The 21,742-nt window shown below is 33.5% G+C and overlaps 1 protein-coding gene across 1 annotated transcript in view; it reads right to left on the reverse strand.

The window, feature by feature from the left end:
- Nucleotides 1-21,138, reverse strand: part of LOC127709863 (4-aminobutyrate aminotransferase, mitochondrial-like) — a 29,531-nt gene extending 8,393 nt beyond the window's left edge. Inside the window, exons 1-10 of the mRNA XM_052215534.1 lie at nucleotides 20,896-21,138; nucleotides 18,026-18,150; nucleotides 14,056-14,173; nucleotides 12,984-13,033; nucleotides 5,037-5,117; nucleotides 4,664-4,756; nucleotides 4,183-4,309; nucleotides 3,703-3,851; nucleotides 1,730-1,867; nucleotides 1,105-1,272 (exon numbers count right to left, since the gene is read on the reverse strand). Coding sequence (XP_052071494.1) covers nucleotides 1,105-1,272; nucleotides 1,730-1,867; nucleotides 3,703-3,851; nucleotides 4,183-4,309; nucleotides 4,664-4,756; nucleotides 5,037-5,117; nucleotides 12,984-13,033; nucleotides 14,056-14,173; nucleotides 18,026-18,150; nucleotides 20,896-20,959 — 1,113 coding nt within the window. The 5' untranslated portion in view covers nucleotides 20,960-21,138. The remainder of the gene's footprint in view (nucleotides 1-1,104; nucleotides 1,273-1,729; nucleotides 1,868-3,702; nucleotides 3,852-4,182; nucleotides 4,310-4,663; nucleotides 4,757-5,036; nucleotides 5,118-12,983; nucleotides 13,034-14,055; nucleotides 14,174-18,025; nucleotides 18,151-20,895) is intronic.
- Between the last annotated feature and the right edge of the window lie 604 nt (nucleotides 21,139-21,742).

Here is a 21,742-nt window from a genome sequence, read left to right on the forward strand (position 1 = left end):
GTAATGCATACTCCTGTGCGCATTGATTTTGATGAGAATTAAAGAACAGATTTCCGATGTCTCCCGCGTTTCACATATTTCATCTGTTCAAGGGCAATATCAAATTTTATAAACACCTGGCAAAAACTGTACACATGAGCAATTTTCTATAGAATGCGTATTTCCAAGAGATATATCTCTTTTAAAAGCAATTATTTTTTAAGTGTCCGAGACACTCCTGATATACACCTTTGATATCAATTTGAAAAAAATCTGGCAAGAATTGTACTTATTACTTATTAGTAAAAAAACTTTTATTTTATTTTTGGAATACTATAAGTTTTCTTTATGATTGTTTTACGGGTGCCAGAATAATCTGAATAAACCCCCGAGTCTTTTATACGAATTTTGGAACCTGTTTTGTAATAAATGCGAACCAATTGCATGAAAGATTCTTTTTTTTCTTATGTTTTCTTTTTTTTTTTTTTGGGGGGGGGGGGGGGGGGTTCTTGGAGCTTCAAGATTAACAAAAGCATTATAAATATTATCTACAGTTATTGGTGTAGCATTACATGTGGCAATTTCTTCAGCTTTCGCTGTACCATCGCCTGCATTTATATCTCCATTGTCAGGTCCGTTATCTATTTTTTGAAGTTCAGGTTCCTCTACTGCTCATGCAGGGGTGGGTGGATCCTGATCTTCGTCAAGAGAAAGAGGTTGAGTTATTTCATCAGTCATACACGACATTCACCAAGCAGCAGATAATAGAAAGCCGGAACACAGAACGAGAAAGTGTAGGAGGCTCAACAGACTCATTGCAGAATACCCGATCTCTTAGAACATGTTATTGGCGAATTGAAATGTTATAAAGTCATTGGAACTCGTGGGAGGCTTACACACTTAAAGCTATAATTAAAGTTTGCGGTATTCATTGTTTTGCCAATCGCCGAATACAACTTTTCAATAAATAGTATAATGATTAAAGAGCAATGTTTACAATAATTCTATTATTTTGAGATCGCCCCCATCATTTAAACTGTCTTACTCTGACTCGTATTCGGACTCGGGTCGGAGTCATACACTTATTGTAAATCTCTAAAAGTCAATCAGGTTAAATCACATTACCTCGTGTGGTCTGTAGTGTTCTTTGTAGTAAAATCCACCAGTCAGCATTTTCTTACTAAAGGCAACAATGTCTGGGGACTCCTTCAGGTTAAAATGTTCATGTGCCCAAAATTTTCCCGTGGAACCACATCCAGTTTGAACTTCATCTATTGCTAAACTAACGTCATGCTACAAAAATATTTTCAAAAGTCAAAAAGTCTTGTATAACAGTACTAAACTGGGTCATGTCCCTGCACTAAAGATGAATTCTCGATAAAGAAATCAGATCATGCACATAACATTTTCTGAATTATTATTTTCTATTTGACTACACTTATTTTTCTTTTTATTATATTGACTGGCCCTGCTGGCCCACTTATTCTTGTTTGAAGCGTACATTTAAAAGAGATTATTTTCTTTTAACACTGGTGACTTTTTTTGGGGAGGGGGGGGGGGGGGGGGTGCGTGTTCCGTAGTCTTAAGTTTTCTCTGGTGTGTTTTGTAGACTGGTGTTTTCGTTTTTGCCATGTCATTGTCAGTTCGTTTTCGACTTAAAAGTTTGACTTTCCCTTTAGTATCTTCCGCCTCCTTTTTTTAAGGTAAAAAAAAATCTTATTCACTACATTCATTTCATTTAAAATATCACCTTTGAACAAATTTCCTGCAATCCTTGGAAAAATTCAGCCGAAGCAAAGTTGTCTCCCCCTTCAGCTTGCATGGGTTCTATAACACAGCCGACTACTGGTCTCCCGGATTTGTTCCATGATACAATAAGATCTTCAACCTACAATTACGTCATTAATTTTAATAAACTATTGTGTGCCAATCGTTTTAATCTTTAATTTGTACCGCAGAGAGTAAATTCACAATGATCAATTCTTGAATATTTTGCCTGTGCCTTTTAACAAGTATTCTCCACTGCAAGGCTAGGTAAAGTTGGAAACTGGACCAATCTACAGTGATACTAGTATGATTATGGTTTGGGTGACAGCGATTATCAATGAACGTCAACTAGCGGTCTTTAACTTCGACATACACTGCCCTATCAGGCTTCAAAAGTTATCTTTATTGATCAGTTTTGTCTACTCAAATATGGCCAAACGAGTTGTTTCCTGTTATTGCTCAGTTTTGTCTACTCAAATATGACCAAACGAGTTCTTTCCTGTTAACTGCCACGGATTTAACAACCAATACATGAACGGCTCATGTAGTAACAAATTTGCCATATTTAAAAAAAAATGAAGAGCAAGTTCTGAAACATATTTTTCCAATTTAAAAACAAAATAATTTCTGTTGAAAACCAATAAATTGACAAAGATGAAGTAAATTACTAGATTAGTATTTATAGCTTGATACCAGTCCACCGCCAAAACGTGAGCCAGTAATGGAACATTAGTCACAATGGACAACTGTAAAATAATTTGAATGAATATCAATTTAAAGCCTGTGACATAGTTCGATTCATTTTGTCTAGGATATTTTTATGCATTTTCAGTCCATATTATTTTATAAGTTTCTAGGAAAGTTCCAACAACATTTGGCAAAGTTCGACCATTTGTTTATAACATTTGACTGTACGACTTTACATCGCTAAGATGCAACAAATGCAGTATGTTCAATGGGAAATGTTTATAAACTCAGAAACCCATATCAATCTAATACGACATGAAGTATATAGATGTTACCCGATGCATCAAATTTACTGGACAGTTTAAATGCTTGATACGATAGTAATCACAATTTACTTTGGAACCAATCACTCAAAAAATGTGACCAATAGTGTTTGAGACTAATTTATAACAATTAACACTAATACGAAATTGTAAAAAAATGTTTGCTGTAAGAACGATTGAATCAATTACATCAGACATTTCAAAAAGGTTCCTGGATAATGAGGTCACTGATGAAATATTTGTTTTCTGCAAATTGCTTAGATTTGAAAAAAAAATCCTAAAGTTTACTTGCTAGCCATCAAAATTTTGAAAACCCAAAAAATAACCGTTCGCGTTTACTGCTATTTACCCCTTGTAAACCCCTTCTCTATCCGTGCCTCTCTACTCTCTCTCAACAATGAAAGCACAAAAGAACTATAATATTGTTATTCAGAAACCTAACCACAACTAAATGTATATGATAAGGATTTTAGGGTGCATGACGCGTGTTTCTAGAATATCTTGTATCAATCAGGTATGACGGATGCCAAATGTATCGAATCCAAATACATGAAAAAGTAATGAGCATCAAAACTTAGAGCCTTTTTAATAGTCAATAAGGTCTTTGGACACATTTCTTGATAGTATTGAACTTCGTTTTCGTACAAAAATATATTAAATTCATAATTCAAAATATATCAACTGATTTATATCAACACTGAATCACTGGCTATTAAGAACATGGTACCTTCAGGGAGTAACAGTCCATCGACAACGATTAAGACTCATTTGTAGTAATAAAAACGTGTGATACCGAGTAATCCCGAGTGAAACCGATTTCAGCCGAAGTAGCAGGGAAATCAAGATGTATGTCATTCACAACACTTGCGTTACTTTGATCTTGTTTACAATACACTTCCCCTCTTTTCCGTCAGTAATCTGCATTATCTGACATTCTTGTACATACCTCTTCCAAACACCTTCTCTCTTCAGCTTGATTTTCCCTTACATTTTCCTCCAAGGGATATTTGAGTATTGGGAAAGACGCCATTGGCCAATATGGAACAGGGAAATCAAGTTTATGGACGGGTTTACTGTGGGTAATGGCTAAAGCTCCTGAAACATATTACATCATGAATTAAGATATCGTTTTGGATAAAGCTAATCGAAACATATGTTGCTGAATATATCTGATTGAAAACAGTTTCATCACTGTACTTATAAGATGAACAAGCTGATGTTATACCAAGCATATATCTGTTGACGTCCACAAAGAGTCATTGGGATCTAAAATACATTCAAATTATAAACTCGGTGATATAATAACAACAACTATCGATAAATTTTATGGCTAAATAAATTTTTTTTCTTATTAGGATTTATGTCAAAATGAAACTGATTTTATGACATTGTAATTACATTTTACGTTGAATTAAAAAAATATTACCCATTGTGCGTCCATGAAATGCATTTTTGAAGGAAAGAATACATAAATCGGGACAACCCGGTGCTACACCTGTAATGCAAGTCTGCAGTTCTTCTTTAGACGGTGGTTGACCTCCACGTTTCTTTCTCTGTGGATGAAAAAACATACTGGTAATTTTTAGTTACAATATGTTTTTATACTATAACAATTCGGAGTTACCTTAATATCAGTAAAAGTTATGAAATATGATATATTGCAAAAAGAGGTGGGAGGAGGGGTGCCATCCGAATTCCATGCCCGGAAATATAAACGCTGAATCCCGAAATCACGAAAAAAATAAAGCAGTCTTTCTCGAATCCCGAAAAATTAATTAATTACCGAGTCACGATACGAGTGTAAATACCGAATCCTCGCAAAAAAAAGGTCCAATCCCGACGACCCGAAAAAGGTCCTTCCGCCCCTAATTGCTTTGCGAAAGGTAATATAATATTTAATGACTTACCTGATACGCAATAAACATGGCTTTCATTCCATGTTCGATAGAACAGGCACCACATGCCATTGTTTGTATCTCATTAAGTCCAGGAGGCGCCACCTACAATGTAAATAAAGTTGTCAAAAAGTAAAAACACTTAATAGAAGTACCAAAAAAATCCAACGTTGTTACAGACCGTAATAAAAATTTCAACAGCTGTCAAAAATGACTTTTTCTATTTAAATTATTCGTATTATTATTATGATTATCATGAAGCAGAGAAATAAGGAGCGGTGCATGATATGACCGTATGAAGTTTCTTTCGAACCAATTTTTAACTCATTGCTGGGAACCATAGAGCAAGTATTTATTAGTGCTAGGGAATGTTCTATGTACATACCGCCAACAGTGATGATTGTAGCCGTTGCAGCCAGTCTCCTGGTGGAAAAACGGCAAGTGCAGGTCTGTTAATAAAGGTAGACTGAAAGGGAGAAAAATAGAACACTTAATACAAGAAAAAGAACATTCTTATTTACTCTGGTCTTCTTCTTTTTTTTTATTTTTGTTTACGTGTTAGTTTTAAAATATTTTTTTAAATGTTTCGATATAAGCGTTATACACGTTGACAGCTTGTGTTTTTCATAGTTACAGCATCAGGAGGCTTTTCATCATATTTTGGTAATTCCAAATTAATCAATTGTATCAATATATTTACTATGTTGCAGCCAAATTCGAACTGTGGTACCTAATACATGCAATTGTCATAGTGACAGCTTTGATTGACAGTAATTTTTGTTGTTGCATGGCTTTATTCATTTTAAGAATAAAGAGATGTCGTATGATTGCCAATTTGACAACTATCCACCAAAGTTCAAATGAAGTGGATGTAAGCAGATATAATTACGCAACCGTACGGCCTTCAACAATGAGAAATACCCATACTGTATAATCGACTATAAAAGGCTCCGACATGAAAAATATGAAACGATACAATTTAGAAAACGAAGCCTAATTTATAACAAAACAATATGTAAGTTTTATATGTGCATGGTGCCTTGTGTTATTTGTTTTGTATACGCTTTTATGTTCGGCAAAAAACTTACAAGTGCTTATGTTTAAATGTTTTATAATATGCCGATTCAAAATAAAGATTTCTATGTCTGTGTCTATCTATTATATCTATGTCTACACTTAAAAACTATGAAATGTTTGAAACGATATTTTCCGTTTTTTTTTTATTTGTCAAAATCAAGGCAAGTGATGTGATGTTTTCTTTCTGTTTCTTCTACATATTTTAAAGCTTGAATCAAAGACAAACGAAGCATCATATTATCATACACAACAATAAATTTCAAATTGAATTGTTCTTGATAAAATGATATATCTATGTGATAAATACACAAAATGCAGTAATTTGTTTCGTCATCTACAAGTTACACGATTACCTCGATGATTTATAAATCTCCTCTCCGTCCATAATCCAGTTTGAATCACTACAATATGAATATTTCATCTAACAGAAAGTCTTTTAAATGAGATTAAATTGTCAAGAGGCATACAAGAGCATGATACCACTCACCAAACCCAAATGAAACAAGAGGCGCACTCATGTGCCTGTATCGCCCACCTTGTGAAAAATCGCCAGTTTGCTAATACGGATTTTTACATGCACATACTATAGTTACACTTCGTGTTGCTGATTATTTTTGAATTTACATACTACTAGGGTGGTTTTTAACGACTGTCTTTTAATTTACATGTTTAGCCTAGCTTCTGTTATAGTTGTTTAGATAACAGCCAAAACTGCCCCAAAAAATAAAAAATAAAAATCAACATTTCAGGGGCAATAACTCCAAAAACGGGTTGTCAATTTTTCAGACTAGATAGATCTTGTTAGGCTGATCATTTTACAGCTAACAATTTTAACAGTTTAGTTTTCAAAATAAAATCAAAATATGAGAAAAATTGGAAAACATGGATATTTCAGGGGCAATAACTGAAAACATGTTGACTGATTTTTCTGAAATTCGTTTTAGGGTCTTGTCGTGCTGATCATATCGGCAATAACAGCTGGCTCCTATATTTTTCACGATAACAGCCAAAAACTGCAAAAAAAAATGATATTTCAGGGGCAATAACTACAAAAAGAAGTCCACAGATTTCTCCAATTTTCGTGGTAGGTACATCTTGTCATGCTGATCCTTTTTTACAATTTACACTAAGAACTTAGCTCCTAAAGCTTTCACAATAATAGTCAACAAAAAATTGAAAAAAAAACAATCCATATTTCAAGAACTCCAAAATGAGTACTTAGATTTTCTACAATTTTCCTGGTGTATACCTATTGTCATGCTGATTATTTGCAATTTACATTTTTATTCTAGCTCCTATAGTGTTTTAAACAATGGCAAAGACATTCAAAATAAGTTAAAAATCAACATTGCAAGGGCAATAACTCCAAAACAGGAGGACAGATTTATTTTCTTAAAATTTTGAGGTATTAGATATTATTTGTTATTCTGACCATTTTTATCCTGTCAGTTTTTCTCTATAATTAGTATAGTATAGATATATTAGCCAAAAACTGTTGTTTAGACACCATTTCTCTTTTTAGACATGCGACCACTTTGGTTGATCAACCTGGACGAAAATCAAAATCTTTGTTGTTGATATCCTACAGTTGAAGCAGACAAACTTTGGTTTCAATCCATGGACCAGTTTCAGAGAGGATCTTTTAAGGAAAGAAAACGGACGACGGACGACGAACACAAAGGAATGGCAAAAGCTCACATCACCCTTCGGGCCAGGTGAGATATAAAATAATATTGGTCAAATCATACATAAAAGAGAAATGTAATTAAGATTATTTGTAAATTGACACTAGTGTCGTATTTTCTTCAAGGGTTCCCTGACATTAATGCAAAAAAAAATAACTTATAAATCTTTTTAAAATAACTGCCATTGCCTAATCTTTTAAATTTTCGAAAGCATACAGCAGCATAATCGTTCGGCTAAATACGGAAAATTTTCCTCCACATCCATCAACGAAATATAAAATTTCCGTAGCATCAAAACATGCAAGATCCGTTCTGTCGAAGAACGGAAGTGTACGAATGATGTCAAATAAGCAAACACGTGTCTATTGTGAGTTGACATACAGACACATTGAAAAGGGGATTTTCAGTAATAACTAACGCTGTTTTCAAATATCAAAGAGTAAGTCAAATATGAGACTTGATGAAGCGTATTTAGTTCTTATCATTAGATAGATATAAGAAGATGTGGTATGAGAGCATATAAATTGTTATGCAATTAACTTAATTTGGGTTCCAAAGTCTTGCACTAAATGAGCCAAGGCATCTCCCACTAGACATTTGCGGAAACTAGGTCTATTACAGTTGACGAAAAACAAGGGGCACCGGTGCTCTCAAAATAAGAAAATAAACCCAATTGAGATATCTGTAGTAAAATGAAATTATATATTTTTATCATGTAAACAAGTCTTTTCAACGACACACAAATGCAGAAACCTATGGTCACAACAGATGTGAATCGCCACAAAGTCCCCATAACTTTTTTTTTATTCTCTGAATGCGTGTTCAACCCCTATTCTTTAGTGTGTAATATGTCTATTTAATTTTCTACACTTCCTCTGCATATTCTGGAGTTTGTCTCATGCAAGGTGTCAATACTGGATATCTGTTCGGATATATTTTGTCGCCTAGCAAAATCAGCTCAGTCGTGAAAGGTAATTCTTGTCCTATATTTCTTATCATCATATATTGCTGATGCCAAAGAATTCCGCACTCAACATAACATTTCCTGTCTTCGTTCAATATTACAACTTGAATGTGAATGCAGTGATAATGTCTGTGTCCTGGGAAATACTACTAGTATTCTAAGACTTGTAGTTCCGTTATCAGACACAAACTTTCCTTCGATAGCCCTACTGCAAACGGAAGTTTTGGCCACCCTGGCACCTTGTAAGTTCTGCCAATCATCCAGTGAAAGAAGGCCAATAGATAAGACGGTTATCATTAAATGTTTCTTGAAATAGGTATACATGTATGTGTTTCATCTTTGGTAGTCGAAACACTAAGGACAACTATTTCAGAAAGCATATGATAAGACGGGTACTATTGTAACCATAACATAAAAGAAGAATTCTGTTTCCCGGGGAAAACTTATGATCCCGACCAGTTCTCTGTCTGAAGAGACCATTAGCATCGGCTACAATTTAAAGTACAGTTTCAGGAGTTTCACCTGTAAAAGGAATATCGTTTGCTTGCAAAACAAGTGAACACATTTCTCCATTCCAAAAGTATACATCATTGCCTATAATATTTCCCTGATTGTAAAAGGTTGGTTTGTCGGTGGTCAAGCTAGGACTACCAGTGTTAGAATCAGATGGCGAATGAAATGTGTATCTTACATCTGGTGGTGTCTGCATAGGGCAGGTAGTGCTGTCATGGTTAATCTGTGTTCTTCGTCCATAACGGGGGAAAATAAAGTTAATGCACGAAATACAATTATCATTTATTCATTTTTCCGTATTAATAGTTCCACTCGCTTTACAAAAGCGGGCGGTATATAGTAATTGGAAGTCGTACATCTTTTATACGATTACACTTTTGTATCCGCAAATGCTCCCTAACCGACTTAAATAGTGTGTAATTTTTTTTAACAATAACGTTTAAATCTTGCCAAATAATGTAAACGGTATTTTTCTACTGTTTTTTTACGTTAATGATACATGTAGTAGATATCGCGTTGGCGATTTTTTAAAATGTCAGCTTATAATTTATTCCTAATGAAATATTATTAATGATGTGTCATGTGTTTGAATAAGATTCGGATCCAATTAATATTCGTGTGCTTTCAAATATCTGTACAAACAAAGAGCATTTAAGTCAAGAATGATGTAATATAGATTTATGTGATATCATATAACTACTTTATTTCCAAAGAAATAAAAAAAAATCCTCGTTTAAAAACATGTTTGACTTGCATTTAATCTAAAATAGACAATACACAGACATTGGTGTATTTTAAAAGACAACCTGGGTGCTTTAAGAATATTTAAACGAAGTTATTAGCTTGAGGGTCTATACTTTGAAATCCTTGATTTAATTTAAAATGTAATGCATGTATATGTTTAATGCAGCTTAAGTTACTTTTCTTTTTTTATAAACGAGGAAACGATGCAAAGGAGCATTTAGAACCCATAAGTCGAAGAAAAAAATCTCCACCATGGTCAAAAGAAAAACGACGAAAATACGAACAAAAGTCCACAAAAACTACACAAAGATTGAATCAAAGTTGTCGCTAACGATAGTCGGAAAATTAACATTTGGTGCCTGACGGTAAAAGGCGTTTCAACCATCTTGGAATTGTTTTAGGATCACTTATTACAACACGGGCCCGTATATGTTAAGACGAATATATATATATCTGCTTTATATTTACATTGCATTGAAAGGTATTTGTTGTATTATTTTTCTAATTGATCTCGTTAGGCCGTCATAAAACAATTTATAGTAACAGAACTTATTGAAATGCATCAAACTGACAAGTTGTCACAGCAAGCTAAGATGGTCAGTTGGGGGAAACTGAGAAGAAAAAAATCTAGACAAAAACAAACAAAAATCACATTAAACGAAATAAAATGCTCCGCAGGGCGCAGCTTGATACGACCGCAGAGGTCGAACCCTGAACAGTTGAGGCAAGTATGGACACAACATTCAAGCTTGATACAGCTTTGCATTTGGATTGTGATTAAATATTTGACACAGCATAGGTTTCTGACACAGAATGAATGTGGTCTAAGAACTTAAAAATTTTAAATTGGACATTCACCTATTATGGCCCAATATCCCAAATCTTAATACATGGTTAGATTCAGCATATCAAAGAACCCCAAGAGATCAATTTTTGATGAAATCAAACAAAGTTTAATTTTGGACCCTTTTGACCTCAATGTGGACAAAGTTGATAACGGGGCCCAAAAATCAAAAATCTAAATACATGGTTAGATTCAGCATATCAAAGAACCCCATACATTCAATTTTTGTTGAAATCAAACAAAGTTTAATTTTGGACCCCGATTTGGACCAACTTGAAAACTGGGCCCATAATCATAATCTAAATACATGTTTAGATTCAGCATATCAAAGAACCCTAAGAATTCTATTTTTGTTAAAATCAAATTAAGTTTAATTTTGGACCCTTTGGACCTTAATGTAGACCAATTTGAAAACGGAACCAAAAATTAAGAATCTAAATACACGGTTAGATTCGGCATAAAAAAAGGAAAAAAAAAAAAATCCCCCCCCCCCAATTTTTTGAACCCCCTTATGATTCATCACCCCCAAACTCAATCCCAGCCTTCCCTTTGTGGTATGGTACCTTGCAGTACAATTTCAGAGAGATCCATACACTTGAACACAAGTTATTGTCTGGAAACTAGAAAAATGTGTTTTTTGGCCCCTTTTTGGCCCCACATTCCTAAAAGTTTAGGGCAATTACTCCATAACTCAAACCCAGCTTTCCCTTTGTGATATGGAACCTTGTAGTACAATTTCAGAAAGATCCATACACTTACACACAAGTTATTGTCCTGAAACTAGAAAAATGCTTGTTTTTTGCCCCTTTTGGCCCCTAATTTCTAAAATATTGAGACAATTACCCCCATCATCAATCCCAGCCTTCCCTTTGTGGTATGGTACCTTGCAGTACAATTTCAGAGAGATCCATACACTTGAACACAAGTTATTGTCTGGAAACTAGAAAAATGCTTATTTTTGGCCCCTTTTTGGCCCCCAATTCCTAAACGTTTCGGCAATTACCCCCAAACTCAATTCCAGCTTTCCCATACACATACACACAAGTTATTGTCATGAAACTAGAAAAATGCTTGTTTTTTTCCCCTTTTTTGGCCCCTATTTCCTAAAATTTTGAGGCAATTACCCCCAAAATCAATCCCAGCATTCCTTTTGTGATATGGAACCTTGTGGTACAATGTCAGAGAGATCCATACACTAACACACAAGTTATGTCTGGAAGTTACAAAAATGCTTATTTTTGGCCCCTTTTTGGCCCCTAATTCCTTTACTGTTAATACCATAACCCCCAAAATCAATCCCAACCTTCCTTTTGTGGTATTGAACCTTGTGGTAAAATTTCATAGAGATCCATTCACTTAAACTAAAGTTAGAGTGCGAAAACCAATGTGTCTTCGGACGACGCCAGACGACGACGACAACGACGACGACGACGACGACGCCAACGTCATACCAATATACGACCACAAAAATTTTTTTGCGGTCGTATAAAAACCAAGAAGAGCCGGTGGTCTGACAAGTGTTTCAAACTGGTCCGAGTTGTCTTTCAAACTGGTCCGAACTGTCTATAAAAGTAGTTGTCTTAGTCCGATTTGCCAAGCTGCCAAGATGCCATTTTTATCGATATTTCTTTGTAATCCCATTGTTCAACTATAGAAAAACATCAGAGGAGTTAGTCTTTGTTTTGAACCGACGGTTTATATTTACACTTTGAAACGACCCAAGATTTAAATGCTAGCTGTAAGTGTAATTGTAATCCTAATCGTAGGTGTATGACAGTTTCCGCAAATGTCTAGTAAGCTTTGTCTATAGTATTATATTTTAGAAAAATATACACAGATAAAAGAGTTTAATTTTTCCCTCTTTACGGCACTTATTATGTTGTAGTTTTTGAGGGGGGATGGGGCTAGAAAAGTACTACAAAAGACTGCTCAAAACATTCATTCTTCCAGAAATCACTGCACCAAAAAAATAATACAAAACATGCTTTTTATACGATTCGTTACAGATATGTTATATTTGCAAAACATACGTTGCATAAGATAAATTATAATTAATATCAAGGCATTCGTTTCAACATATATGTTTAACATTTTCAAAATATATTGTTCGTTACAAACGTGCAATGTTTTAAACTTGCAAATATGAGTTTTATCTAATACGTTGCTAGTATCAAAATATTCGTTCCTTCGTTTCATAGTTCTTCAAAAATCAAAATGGTTCATAGAAGAAAACATATCCTTCACTCATGAATAAGTCAATCTACAATTTTGTACCTTTTACCTATAATTTTGGCACATATCTATATAATTCGTTCTTATCTCTGAAGATTCATAAATATATAGCATTTAATCTTACCCAGTGTTGCATACATAGTGATTAGCAATCTTATACAAATTGTATTTAAAAACAAAATTAATATCTTTGTCACATGCATCTTCCATTGCTTATTAAAAAAAAAATCATGAAATGTGAAAAGCAGGTAAAAAATAGTGAAATTAACTTACCAAATTTTCCTCCTTTTTAATTGTCTCAACCAAACATGGGTGATTATAACCTATGATAATAACAAAATACAAATGTAAAGAGATGTAGCATGATTGATTGGTTGTTGTGTGCTCTTAACGTCCAGTGTTAAATATTTTAATCATTTTCAGGACTAGAACAAATTGACAATTAATTTAATAGGTAGGTCGCGCAGAATGAAGGGCGAGACATTTGGCATGCCACTGGAAAATGAGGGTATGTTGGATAGGCACAGATATTGGATCTTGCGACATGTCACCTACTGACCCCTCACAGAGTTGTTACAAAGTTTCATTAAAGTGCGGAGAGCGTGTCACATTCCCTACAGGTGGCATCGGACTTAACATCCCTATTCCGACCGGACGTTGCTGTGTATTTATACACCCCACACAACCAAACAGACGCCCCAGATTTGCAGGTTTTATGAACAGACGACAGAAGTCCAGGGATGACCATATTTCTTTACAATAGTCAAACCTTGGGTACTTAGTATTAATAAATACTAAGCTTTCAGTTTTTGAGCGTTCCTCATGACGGTTAATCCATTAAAGCGCTTCGAACGCACCTTTTTTTAAAGTGTTTTTTTTTTTAATTTTAATCTCCAACATACAAGAGTGACAATCCAATGTTTGCAGCGACAGATAGAAAACAACTTTAAAGTCAAATTATCTCATGAGCATGACAACATTCATCATACAATTATCTCTTGTTTAAGACAGTGTGTCTTTTGGTTGTTTGTGTAGTTGGGTTGCTGTCTCATTATATTGACGTAAACCCAACATTTTCCGTTCTACATAATCAACAAAGTTTTTGTACGATAATGCCCTGCTTGCTACTTGTAGATATCATTGATCATTTGTCGAGTGTTGCTTCCGAAAACTATTTTGAAAACTTGGCAAGGAACATTCGTTTTGAAAGCGTGTTGCGGAATTTGTTGGATAATCGCGCAATGTGGTCGTGTACTAAAATGACCTTGATATAAGTGTATAAAATGGACAAAGAATCAAGGTTACAGCAAACCATTGACAGTTAATAAAAGACTATTATACTCACCAATAGGAATAGAAGCTATCTGTGTAAACATGTCGAGCATGACATTCCCATCTACATCCACGAGGTAGTTCCCATAACTTTTGTCATAGTCAACAAAAAATTGTACTGCTAGAGAATTCTGTAAAGATAAACTTTTAATCTATTTTATCGAGTAAAGAGCAAATGAAAAAATTTTCAATGAATATGAGCAAATGACACTATAAAAACCGATAGGTACTTTGGGACAGGACAATTTTTTTTAGCCCTCCCCCTTTTTTCCAAAATCCGTTATTTTTTTATTTTCTATTAATTTCAATTATTTACGCGTTTTCCTGTAATACTATTAACGCGAAAATAATGTGAAATTAATAGAAAACAATAAAAATTACGGATTTGGAAAAAAGGGGGACGGCTAAAAAATTGCCCTGTCCCCCAAGTACCTATGGGTTTAAATAGACATTTAAATAAGAGATCATCTCAAAAGTATTAATATTTCCGTATAACTGATTTACTCGGCACACTTTCCTTACAGTGCTTCCAATGAATATAAAAGTATTTCGAGTGAAGGTCTTTCCTCCTTTTCTTACATGATTATTAGTTGGTTAGTTGGTTGAGGAATGTTTGAATAACATTAAGTGACAAATTCTTCACATAGGCTGGTTGGTTTGAATGATTGATACTAGACTTGATACAATTCCCTTTCTTTTATTTATTTCTTACTAATTTATATGTTTACTGAAAACTGCCAGTATGCTGATTGCCCTTGGAGCTCTGCAGATGTCGGTATAATGGTAATCTCTTAGTTATAACAGTAAAATTGTTAAAAGGGCAAAATTGAAAAAAAAATAAAAAAAAATAAGGAAGGACATAATTGAAATTTTGCATAATATCGACGAATTTCAATCGAGCAAGTTATATATTTCCATCCTGTCTCTTTTTTAAATCTTGCTTTGTAGGAGGTAGACCATTTTACATGATTCTCTGGGTAAGGAATGTTCGTTAAATATTTGTCACTGGACGTCACATAAACATACAATCATTAAATTAGTCAATAGGACTATGTCTCTTCACGCTATGCAAACCTTCAATCAATCAATAAATAATAATTCAATCAATCACTCAATACCGACCAACCAACCCAACTCATCGACATGAAGAATTGTCACTTGAACATTTTATCAACCAGCCACCCAATCAACCAAAACATGCTAAACTAAGAAAAGATTGAATGACTTTCATAAGAAAAAGTGTTTTGTTATCAACTGTCTAATGAAACAATTATTTCACATTTATTGGTAGCGCTCTCGATTCAATAAATCAATAGGGAAATTCATACTATTGAGATGGTCCCTTATTTACATTTCTCAACTCTCAGGCTTTGTTGACGGCGTTCAGATTTGTACATTAGATAAGATAACTTTATTAGCACATTAACAACAAATGGTTATGACAAAAGTATTTAATAACATGTGATAGTTTCGTCCGTTTGTCAGTTTGAAGGTAAAGCAACTTTTAATAGAAATCGATCGTCCGTCAAATTTTGTAGTCGTTCATTGATGGTTTGCCTAGGTCCTTTTCATTTAAAAAAATGTTTTCTTTTCTCTTCAAACAGTGATATAACGAAACATTCTAATGAATCATAAAGTGCTTAAAGATCACCACATATCACGGCTGTATATTAACGCTTCATCAGACATGAACAGAAAGACAAAGGAAATCAGTTGTAATATAATCCTGTTTACATTTATTTATTTGGGTCATCTTGTTACCTCGGTCAATGTAGGTTATTGAACTCTCGGGATTGAACTGTACATGTATATCAACAACATGTTATATCAGAATTTCTATTTTAATCTTGTTCTGACATAATACTTATATGAGGGTCTAGATTTCCTTCATTTCGTATTCTTTAATTTTGTAGGTCATTTTTCTCTATTCTTTTTGTTTGTACATTGTTCTCTATTCTTTATATTTCAGCCCCCTATCATTCTCTATTCTTTACATTTCAGCACCCTATTATATTCTCTATTCGTTATATTTCAGCACCCTTTATTCTCTATTCTTTATATTTCAGCACCCTATTATATTCTCTATTCTTTATATTTCAGCACCCTATTATTCTCTATTCTTTATATTTCAGCACCCTATTATTCTCTATTCTTTACATTTCAGCACCCTATCATTCTCTATTCTTTACATTTCAGCACCCTATTATTCTCTATTCTTTATATTTCAGCCCCTATCATTCTCTATTCTTTACATTTCAGCACCCTATTATTCTCTATTCTTTATTTTTTTGGCCCTGTTTATCTCTATTCTTTATATTTTTGCCATTTATTCTGCTCTTTTTGCTCATTATTCTCTATTCTGTAAAATCCATCCAGACCCTCTTATGTAATACACCTTACGATCATTAATTACTCAAAATAAGAGTAAAGTCATTTATATGATATGACAAACACGATATATGTATATGTATGAAAAACACGAAATGGACCTTCTCGTTCCGCACTTTAGTGATCGCACGAGTTAATTAATTTGCCTGGCTTTGATTACAAAACTCCTGCAGGATTTTCATCTAATATATTTTTCATCGCTTTAATTTATTCTTTTTTTTATCTTATGTTTACCACTTCCTTTTTTAAAGAAGGCTTTCTGTTAAAACTTGATTTGACCTTTAAGCACCAATTTTGATGTATCAATTAGTCCTCAGACGGCCGGCATAACCTGAGGGTTTCTAATGTATTTTTTGGGGGCAGAATCAATTTGCGCCAATTACAGTTTTGAAAAGGTATCAATTGCGCCACTCTCTATTTTTCTGATGGTATTAATTGCGCCAGTAAATGGAATCAAATTGCGCCACATTTACCTGTATATTTTTTTCACCTATGTAACATGTACTACAATTAACATATCCACTTTAGATTAAATTGAATTCTGTCTCATCAAAATTAAGAAAAGTCACCAATAAATAAATTGTTCAGTAATAGAATAGTTTTTAAAGATGTCTGATAATATATCGTTCGAGAAAAAAGAGTCTGATAGAGGAAAACCTGTCATCGATGGGTTGTCGAAGTACACACATTTCGTCAGGCATTTGTTAGAAATAAGTTGGAGATGCACAGTTATATATATGAAGTAGCATTGGCGCAAATAAGTTGAGGCGCCCATACAACATCTTCTTATATCTATTGAAATTCGAAGTGCTGGTTTAAAAGCTGCGAGAAGTCGAAACGACGCGAAACAATCTGCGCTATAAATAAAACAATACATATCGTTCGAGAAAATAGAGTCTGATAGAGGAAAACCTGTCATCTATGGGTTGTCGGAAGTACACACATTTCGTCAGGCATTTGTTAGAGAAATAAGTTGGAGATGCACAGTTAAGTCAAGTTGTGCTAGACTTTTAAATTATTTACATGAAACTAATTCTCAGAAAGTAGAAAGACATATTTTGAGAATAGCATGCAAACGAAAAAGCAACTGATATGTTATATATATGAGCGATCTTCTACAATAATTAATTCAAAGAACTTTAAAATTGAAGAAGAACATTTAGAAAAGAAACAAAAGAAAGATTTGAAATATGTTCGTCACTCCATGTACAGAGAAAGAAGAAAACTTCACCCGGCTCGACCAATTAATCAATCAGAATCCCACAAAACTCTTGGTGATACTGGTGTTGTAACAAATAAAGATGATTCAGCATATTTTTTTGTATTAAGATGACTTTAATTCTGTCAGTCGGAAAATTGCTGGTCCGAAGCATGGATAAAGGAGGAGATAAGTCAATTATTTAGTTGACGTATAAAAGTAAAAATAAATAAATTTATAAAATTATCGAATTCGATGATTTTTTTTATTGGCGGAAATGATACCTATTATTTTTTAAATTGTAGTGGCGCAAATAAGTTGTGGCGCAAATGAGTTCTTTTTTGGCGCAAAAAGATATTGTCATTTTTTTTTTTAGAGATAACCCTACTGAATTTACCTGAACAGTACTTAGTTCATTAAATAATGTCCTGGACTTCGGACCTGGAATTTCTGTTTGAATAAATGGTGCCTTCGGTTCTTCTGTCGCCAATCTCTGCAAGACTCCAACAGACTTGTGAAATCCTATGAAAACACTATTTTCATTATAAATCATAAAATGTTTAAGTGCAAAACATGTCCTTTAAACCAGTGCTAAAAAATGTCCCTTCAAGCGTTAAACTTTTTTAAAGATATGATGTTAATTGATGCATCTTCAAACCGTGTGACAGTAATCATTCATCACATTATGATGTAAGATTGTGAAAACTGAACAAAACCTGATCTTTATTATTGATATAATCAGAGACATATAAACTAAATTTTCTATTTATATGTCTCTGATATAATGGAAAAAATTTTAATATTTCATATAAAAACTAAGTGAATCTGTATCTGGCAAAATATTTAAGAATTTTTGGTTCTCAATGCTCTTCAACTTCGTACTTCATTTAGCCTTTTAACATTTTTGATTCGAGCGTCACTGATGAGTCTTTTGTAGACGAAACGCGCGTCTGGCGCAAATACTTAATTTCAATCCTGGTATCTATGATGAGTTTATTTCCATGTAATTGTAGAAAATAACTAATTCTTGTATAAAGGTTTTTGTATAAAAAGATATAATTAGAAAGTCTATAATGTTATGTAACTTTTAATATATAAGTATTTGATGTGAAATTCTTCCTTTTTGATTAAACTTGACACTTAGAACATGTAGAATATAAATAAGGTTTGACAGCTTAAACTCTTAGAAGTATTTCTTTTAGCAAATATATATAATTCTCTGCTTTTGTTCACCTAGAATTCTATCTAACCAATTAATCGGATTTCCCCTAATGGTCGTGAAAACAATGTATTGAGTAATTTAAAATAGTAACCCCAAATTATTTTAAAATGTAAATTAGATAAGAGAGATCTAACCAATAGAAACTGTTCTCATAAAATTTATTATTCTAAAAGGCATTTTAATTGGTGAATAAAACGAGTCCAATCAGCACGTGTTCTTAGGGTTTAAAATATGAAACCCTAAGGGACCAAACATTACTCTTATGGTTACACTCGAAATAAACATATATAGACATCTTTGTTTTATTCACCAGGTTCGTAAACTTATAATTTTTGTTTATAATGAAAAATAAAACGTATTACTAACCTTATTAATCTTTTAATGTAACAATTTTATAACAGAAAACTTTCTTTATTAAAGTTACCAAAAATATCATGATAAACTATTTCAATTAATTAATAAAGTATTTTGATAATTGTTAATTTAAGTTCATTTTAAGAATCAAACTCTTTTATTTCTTATTAATGTAATTTATATGATTACTCTTATGGTTGGACTCGAAATAAACATATATATAGACATCTTTGTTTTATTCACCAGGAGGCCTCGAAAGAACGCGAACGACAATCCCCCTCAGCAGTCCCCCAATCTGTCGTAATTAAAGTAGTACACAGCAACAATGTGAAAAACCCTATCGCACAATACTCGCTTTCTGCGGGAGAGGGGTGGTAACTGCATTAGTCTACCCTTTCCCTCTTCCCCGCATAACATTGAGATCACAGAAGGCAATCCCTCATTGACCAGTGGCGGATCCAGAAATTTTCATAAGGGGGCCCACTCCAGTCATGGTCAGTCATGCTTCAGTGATTCTCTACACAATCAACCAGGATTTTTTTGCGGTCGTATAAAAACGACAAAGAACCCCTCATTGAACTAAACTGGCGCTATAATATAAAATCATCAGCACATTTGAATGATTTGTTTTCATACCAAAATATAATGCGAGTCAAACGTTTTGACCATACATTGTCATGAGATAGAAGTTCCTTAATATATAGTTAAGTTCCAAGTTGAAGTTATATCTATGTCTAGTAGGTATTCTTTATGTTAAAAAAACAGTTTCACAACGACAATAATTCATTTAAAATAAGAAGCGTATTTTCTGATTTATTGTTATGCCCCACCTTGGGGCATTATGTTTTCCGGTCTGTGCGTCCGTTCGTTCGTCCGTCCGTCCGTCAGTCCCGCTTCAGGTTAAAGTTATTGGTCAAGGTAGTTTTTGATGAAGTTGAAGTCCAATCAACTTGAAACTTAGAACACATGTTTCCTATAATATGATCTTTCTAATTTTAATGCCAAATAAGAGTTTTGACCCCAATTTCACGGTCCAATGAACATAGAAAATGATAGTGCGAGTGGGGCATCCGTGTACTATGGACACATTCTTGTTAAATATTGTATTACTAACGTACGCAAGGATTTCGATAGTTTTACTTTTACGAATTACGAAAGCGTTAAAATCCTTGTCGTACCTAACGATCACCAGGTTATTATACAGTGATTTTAATTAGTTCCAGCACTAGTTAAGTTTGTGGTTCATTCTCTTTATTAAACACAAATTACACATATATAAGAGGGCCAAAAGCAAATCAATTACGATTAACAACAACATCAACATCACCTTCACATAGAAAACATAATAAAAATATTGAACACACAACACAACAAATGACATTAAGTGCCCCCTGCCATCAGTTCCATAGACTGTGTAATAAAGGAGCCTGGTAAATATTAATGTAAAGTGTATTGTATTTCACTTGACATGAGCAATGTATAACTTGCTGCGTTGCAGTAAGGACAAAATCAATAAAAATAATAGTTACATGTATTATGGTACTTTTTTTTAATGAACAAATTGTATATCATGTTAAAAGAGACATACATATATATATAATACAATACTATAACATGTCTTTACTATATGATTATGAAAGGATATTCATAATTGTTCTGAATATAAAATGAAAGAATAAGAAAAACCTTACCTTGCGATTTTGTAAAAAAATTGCTTTTAAGAGCAGGAACATATCTGTATAGTAAAGTTCGCATTGTCGCTGTGAATAACAAAAATATATTTAGTGTAATACAAATTATAGGGGCTTTCTCAAAGTTTCAATCCCCCAGATAGAACTGGTATAAGCCAGTTTGCAATCCGATTGTCTTTGCGTAGCTACTATGATATTTGTACGTATGTGTCAGTTTAAAAAAAACTTATCAACACTTCACACACATACAGCTTAACGCATGTTATTCATTTATAAAATTTATCAGTCAGTTTATAAAGGTGAATGTCAACGGTTAAACTTATCATTGATTTTGTTTGTAAACAAACTAGTTACCGAAAATGGTCAATAAAAGAGGGTCTGGATTGGGGGTCTTCATTTCTGTATTCTTCAATGTTTTGGCCATTTTTGTTAATTCTTTATTTATTTTGCCCATTACTCTCTATTCTTTAATTATTTTTTTTGGAATAATTTGGCCTCAGATCTTTGGATACCAGTATGGTCGTCTGATCTGTAATTTAACCGATTCCCGATTGTGACATTTTGACGGAGAGTGAATTCGCATAAGGGAGCTACCATTTGATTTTTAATGGGGGGTTAGGATGAAATTTGAAAAAAAAGGCAGGACAGGAGTTTTGAGTAAAAAAAAGGCAGGATGAGCAACTTGGCAAAATTACAATTTATGTAAAAAAGTCAGGATAAACTAATAAAAAAGGCAGGACCGAATAGAGTGAAAAATAAAAAGGCAGGACCGAATAGAGTGAAAAATCAGAAGGCAGGACAGAGATTACAAAACTAAAAAAAAAATGCATATCAAAATTTTTCATCC

The sequence above is a fragment of the Mytilus californianus genome, unplaced genomic scaffold (genome assembly GCF_021869535.1).
Source record: "Mytilus californianus isolate M0D057914Y unplaced genomic scaffold, xbMytCali1.0.p SCAF_7, whole genome shotgun sequence".
Classification (NCBI taxonomy): Eukaryota; Metazoa; Mollusca; class Bivalvia; order Mytilida; family Mytilidae; genus Mytilus; species Mytilus californianus.